Source organism: Arachis hypogaea, chromosome 5 (assembly GCF_003086295.3).
Source record: "Arachis hypogaea cultivar Tifrunner chromosome 5, arahy.Tifrunner.gnm2.J5K5, whole genome shotgun sequence".
NCBI lineage: Eukaryota > Viridiplantae > Streptophyta > Magnoliopsida > Fabales > Fabaceae > Arachis > Arachis hypogaea.
The window spans coordinates 24,945,440-24,951,986 of NC_092040.1; the positions used below are offsets into that span (position 1 = coordinate 24,945,440).

At 31.6% G+C, this 6,547-nt stretch overlaps 1 protein-coding gene across 2 annotated transcripts; it reads right to left on the minus strand.

Annotated features, from left to right (window-relative positions):
- Positions 1-1,941: 1,941 nt before the first annotated feature.
- On the minus strand, positions 1,942-6,049 carry LOC112800981 (uncharacterized). Of its 2 annotated transcripts, none has more exons than XM_025843444.3 (10): positions 5,784-6,049; positions 5,334-5,649; positions 4,843-4,926; positions 4,403-4,741; positions 4,149-4,284; positions 3,830-3,992; positions 3,612-3,740; positions 3,173-3,367; positions 2,426-2,548; positions 1,942-2,143 (listed from the first exon to the last, which is right to left on the minus strand). In XM_025843444.3, exons 2-10 carry the CDS (start codon positions 5,551-5,553, stop codon positions 2,036-2,038), a joined length of 1,497 nt encoding a protein of 498 aa, XP_025699229.1. In that variant the 5' UTR covers positions 5,554-5,649; positions 5,784-6,049; the 3' UTR covers positions 1,942-2,035. The 2 variants fall into 2 exon arrangements, with proteins under 2 accessions (XP_025699229.1, XP_025699230.1); XM_025843445.3 differs by having other exon boundaries at positions 5,334-5,593; positions 5,784-6,046.
- Positions 6,050-6,547: the final 498 nt, after the last annotated feature.

The following is a 6,547-nucleotide window of genomic DNA, read 5'->3' on the forward strand; positions in this document are numbered from 1 at the left end:
ATTGTTAAACTAAAAAAATTAAATTAATGACTAAAAATATTAATTATAAGAGGCCTGCTACACATACAAGCTTACAATCTTACAAGTTGTCACAAGCCCAACAAAACACACGCGCATTATTCCCACATTCAAGAGTAAATATACGCAGGTTATTCAACCACTTCCTGTTTTCAAAGTGTGCTACTCACCATGCATTATAAACGACTCTTCTTCTTCCTCCATGAAAACGAGTTTCTTGACAAATTTGTTCGATCTCCTTCGTGCGTGCTGTCTTAGCCTTTTCATTCGTTGTTTTACCTGCGTTTATCATTCGTATTCTTGCTTCGTTTTTTTTTTCAATTTTCATTGTTTCTGAAATCAAGCTTTGAAATCGTTTTGAAGATAATGGAACTTCAGAAATACACCTAAACGATTACAAAAATACACCCAAAGGATTACAAAAATACACCCAAAATTCGTTGAAGTACACCTTATGCATAATTCAGAACTCTTTCTCTTTCTCCTCCTTATCTTCTGCTATTTCTTCTTCTTTAAAAACGATTTCTGAGTTTGATGTCAAAAAACAATAGAAATTGAGAATAACGAAAAAAGAAAACAGAGAGAAAAGCACGTAAATAAAAAAGAAAAAAGAGAAGAAGAACAAGAAAAGGAAGAGGAAGAAGAACGTGTAGTAAAAAGAAGAAGAAGGTGTAGTAAAAAATATGCAATAACGATTCGAAGCGCATTAATATAAATGATTTATAAAGACTTGTATAAAAAAATGCTTGTACGTGGAAAATTATTCTAATTAAAAATAATAAATTTTGCTAGTGGTTAATTTTTGTTGATATAAAACACATATAAATAATAATTAGGACATACCTGAGTATATTTCATTACATTGAAATAGGGTCAGAGAGATAGTAAAATTGAAATGCGTTTATCTCAACTAGTGTATTAGGATCTTGGACATGTATAATAATTAGGACATAACTATTGATTCGTTTTTTTTTCTTGATTAAATACGGAGTAAACAATCAAAATAGTTCTCAAAATTTTATATCATTGATAAAAAGAATTCTAAAGGATGCTAATAATAATAAATTTTCAAAAAAAAAAATGTGACAAAAAAATAGATATTAAATATATATTCTAAAAAATACTTGAAAAAACAGATTTTGATACATTTTTTTACGAGTATTATTAGAAAAATAAATTATTTTTATCTTTAAGATTTGGTAATTTTTTCTCAAGTGAAGTTTTATAAAAAATAATTATGAATGACCAAATTCTTTTGAAAACTAAAAAAATCTAAAAATTAAATTTTGTTTTGAATTTTTTTGTCTGTGTTCTAAATATTTATTCAAATATTTTCACAAAAATTTAAATTAAATAGATATATGACTTATAACTTAATTAAGAGATTTTAAGTTCAAATCTTAAAAATAGTAAAATAAAATACTTTTTAATGAATTATGTATTTATTTATAACAAAAAATATCTGAAGAAAAAAAGTGAGACACTGATCCATCTCATTCAAATTAATATTTTTTTATCTTTATTTCTGTGCCACAATACTTATTACTTATTTATTCCATCTCAAAATAACTATATTTTTTATTTAGGTTTATTGAAATTATCTAAATATATTAATTTTTTGATGAACTTCAAAAAAAAATCTTATTTTGAGAATGAAAGGATATATATAGAAAATGAGTAATGAATTGAGAGTAATGGACCCTCCATGTTCTTGACTTAAGTAGGCAAAGGTAGGACCATGTTTTATTGTTTATGGTGGCAGTGTGAGCCCTCCTTTGAGGCTGGCCTTGGCCACAATATGACATAATAGTAGCCATCAAATCATAACACACACGCTCTTGTTGCCTCCATTATTTGCATTATATGTGACAAGATGTCCCAACCTCTAAAATCAAAACACACGCCATATAAACAAATAACATATCTTCAAATGACCAATTATTATTAATCATTAATCATATTAAATAATAATAATACTAAGGATTTACAAAATGCTCTTTTTCTAATGTTGTTGTAGTTAGAGGGGATCTTGAGTTAGTCCCAATTGATGGTAATTCATGTAGTCAATGCCGTTTAATCTAACACAACATAAAACTTGTTCTGGCAATTCCTCTGCTTTGTTCCCCTGTTTTACATAAACCAAATATTAATATAAAGATAAAGAGCTAAAACATCATAATTATCTCATGATATCTGAGTAGTTTTGCATGACAAATCCATTCAAAATGATGACTGATTTGCCGACAAATTAACCTTAATTAATTGAAGGCAAAACAGTAGTTTACTATGACGAGAATAAAACATCATAAACTTTTAGGTGTGTGAAAAAAACTCACTTTTGAATTAAAAAAATCTTTTTAGGGCTAAAAAAGAGGTTTACTAAGAAAAATTAAGATAAAGTACTTGCCTGAATTGTGAGACCAACATCTAAAGTGCAGATTTTTAATCTGTCCAAGAAAGCTTCAAAGCCTTTCCTAGAGATGTAACTAAATCTATGCATATCCAAATCAATCTCAAAGTAATTCTCTCCCTACAAAACAAAAATGCAAAATATTGGTCAGTGAATTAAAGCAATAGCATAGTATAAAGTAAAGTACTAACATGTGAACATCACTAGTATTCATTTATAACGAAATGACACCACTATTAAATTGCGGGTCCAAACATAATTTAAAAGAAAATAAATAAAAAAAAGGCACCATAAAGAAATCCATAAAGATGGAGCTAAATTGTACTATGCAAATCAACAAGGGGAAGGAGCCCACAGATAAACTTTGAATTTCACCATTTCACTTTCCCTAAGTCTTTATTTCATCATGATATGCATTTTGTTTTTTTCTTGGATTCATCATCATTGAAGAGATCAGAGACATTCATGGCGACATTTACTCTTCAATGGGACATCAAATCCTCTATGCAGATCCATGAATTTTATAGAAAAGTTGAGTGATTTTCACAAGTCATAATCATCTTCAACAAGTTACTTCTTCCATAAAGTGATGATGTACCAATATGATATCAATGCATTTAACTTAAAAGTTTGGTTTTGATATCATCCATTATCATTCATTCAAGTGTTTTATCTTCATCAAGCTGAAATATTACTGAAGAGTACATTAACATTATATTATAATAACAAGTGAATGGAACTTACTGAGTAAAACTCATGCTGGGGTCGCGAAAGAACCGGTTTTTCGTTGTAGGCATGCATAAGCTTCCTTTCTGCTGCACTCAAATGAAGGTCTTCGAGGTTGACGACACGGCCTAATATCTTCAACCTTTCCCGGAATGGGGCGATTGTATCGACAGGAAAACCCTTCACCTTTTCAACTTCATCATCCATCAGCTTCTGTAGGAAGAGAAGACAATAAGACATAGACAAATGGCATTTTCCATCAGCAACTAAAGAAATTGAAGGACAATAATGGAACTAAAGAGGATACTAAAATACAAGGGAAATTTTTTACCAATATTAATCCTTCTGAGGGTTAAAAATTACTTTTACCAATATTACTTTACCCCATTGAAGAAATTTAGCAGGATGTGTTAAGACTAATGAGAAATAACACTGACATAGAAATGGTGAATCTTACTCTGATGCTTTCTTGAAGATGCAGAGGAAGTTCCTTTGAGTAACCTTCGGAAAGTTTAAAGTACAACACAAAACTCATTCCATCCCCATCAGTTTCACCTTGAAAAAGTGTGGCAGGGTAGAGTGGAATCTAAAAACCACAAAACATTTTATTTTTTGGCAATGTGCATCAATCTGTTAAAATGGTAAAAAGGGTAATTGAACAAATAATTGGAGTACCTGCACATTTACAACAAGAATTGGTGGCAATTTCCCAGAGGAACTAATAAAAGGAAGTTCCACAAATCGAGCTATATGGTCCACCTTCCGTGGCGATAAGAATACGTCTACGCCAAACGGGTAATATGCAGAATAGTTTGGAGCAAAGTCCTTCTTCTTGTCCCTCCCATAAAGAAAAACACAGGCAAATCAGACATTGGTATGTAAGTGTAAAAAACATCACAGTAAGAAATGTACTTATTCAAATTGTTTGTGCATTTTGGTTTTTATGTCTGTTCAACTTTCAAACAAATTATCAACAACATAGTACTCATCTTACTTAAAATAGTTTACTCCCCGAACTTTAAAAGTGCTTGGATCAATGTGTGACCAACAATCAAGCATTTTCTTATCGATTGGACAAAAGGGTACTTGAGATCCTGCAATTGGTCTTTGTAGAAGAGTCTTTGTCGACACTGAAAAGGAAACTAAAATTATTCACTGCAATGATATAAGATGAATTATCATAATAGATTAACTTGATGAAACTTGCAATGACAAAAGATCATGCTTCTTTTGAGAATTTCAACTCACATAGAGTAGCATTTCCATGTCCTTCCTTCCATTTAAAGGAGAGTTTCATAGGAGCCTTCTTCCTTGCACTAGGAGGACTAGAACTCGAAGATCTTCGTTTCTCGATAGAAGGCACGGTAGAAGCTAGACACGGCAAACAATTGTTTGGAAGGATTCCACAATTGTCCAAAATCCCTTCTTCCTTGTTGGAGTTTGCATCCACTGAGGAAATCTCATCAACGAACACGGGTTCATTCGCATCGACTATGTTTCCGTCGGATTTACTTTGATGATCAGTTGCATCTACACTAGCAGTTGAAACTCTATGGTTGGCATCATTTCCATTCAAAGATAACAAATCTGCATGTTAAAATGCCGCTTATGAGATTTCCACTTTCTGCAATAGCATTGCTTCTAATACAAAGATACTTTAATTTGAATGAATATAACAAAAATCATACCATCAGGAACACTCTGGTAATCGTCGTCGCAGTCGGAGTCGAATACCACATTTGAATCAAACCATGCCTCTTCAATACTTCCACCTGCCACAGATTTCAGTTCCAATAACACATGAGTAACCATGAATGAAGGCCATTACAAAATCAAGCATGTTTATGAGAAAAATAACATCTATGAATTAGCTGCGAATTAATATGAGTTTAATTAGGACACTCAAACATCAATATAGCAACAATTACTCCAAATTTCAATTCCAATTTCTCCATCAATGCATTCTTAGTCCAAAAGTTGAAACTTCTCATAGAAATATTGACATTGCTTTCAAATATTGATAATTGCTTAGCCTTATCTTTTGCTTTTACTTGAGAATTCACAAAGATTAAAACCATTCAAGCATATCCCAAAATGGATTACCAAAAAACAAAAAAAGGAAAAAATACCCTTACAAAGAAGAAGAAGAATCATTTCACAAAAAAAAAAAAAAAAAAACCTTGGAAAGTGGGGTTGGCAAAGGAACTAGTTGGTGGTGGAAGGTCAAGAACGTTATTATCCAATGATGATGATCCCTTGTACAATTTAGAAGAAACTCTTCTTCTAATTCCATCACCACCACTCCTTCTACTCCTCTTTCTTTGTTGCTTATTCCTCTTTGAAGAAGAGCTCAATCTCCCTCCAACACACCTTTGTGGAGCTGAAACACAAGCTCCCATGGTGCTTCTTCTTCTTCTTCTTCCCTTGATCTTTTATTCACTACCTCCACCACCACAACACAACAACAACAACCATCACCATCCCACAACAAACCACTGTCACATACAACCACAATGATAATAATAGTAATAACAAAAACAGAATAAAAAAAATATAATTCTAAGAAAATAAAAATAAAAATAAATATATTTATATATGGTTGAGGTTAAGGTTGAGGAGTTTAAGCTACCGTTTGCTTTGGCTTGTTGAAGTTACAAGAAAGTCTTCAACGATTTTGGCTTTGGCCCCAATCATCATGCCTTGTGAAATCAATAAATAAAGCCACCCCAGAAAAAAATAAATAATTGAAAAAGAAGAAACGATTAAAAAAGTGGTCAAATTTTCCATCTGGGGATGGATGTTGTTTATAATATTTCAAGGAAGAAAAAAGAAAATATCTAAAAACGAGGAACACAAAAAATAAAAATTAAAATAAAAGTTTGAGTAAACAGTGACGGCAGTTGTGTTGTAGTTGGCAGAAGCTTAAGGCGCCAAAGGGTCCCACCTAGAAACGGGTTCTCTTGACACGTGGACAGATCTGATTGGCTGAACGTGTGGAAGAGAGATGGCAGAGATTTTGGACCAATTTCTACGTTGTTACTTGTTATATAGATCACATTAAATCTTTTCATTTATCTATGTGTGTGTTATAAATATGTTATATTCTCTTTTTATAAATATACTTGATTTTTCTCACAAAAATATATAAATTAAGAATTTGTTAAATTAAATAATTAATATTATGGAGAAAATTTTTGAATGATAAGATGCAATTATTTGTGTGTTGGTTGTTTCTGTAGGTTTTGGCATTTATGTGACGTGGTTTCACACACTCACGTAAAGCCAGGGTTGAGTATATGCTAGTGTTTATAGGGTTTGCGTTTTTTAAGTACATTTTATACATTCATAACAGTACCATTTTTGTCAAAATTATGATATGGGGTCCCCTCCCCA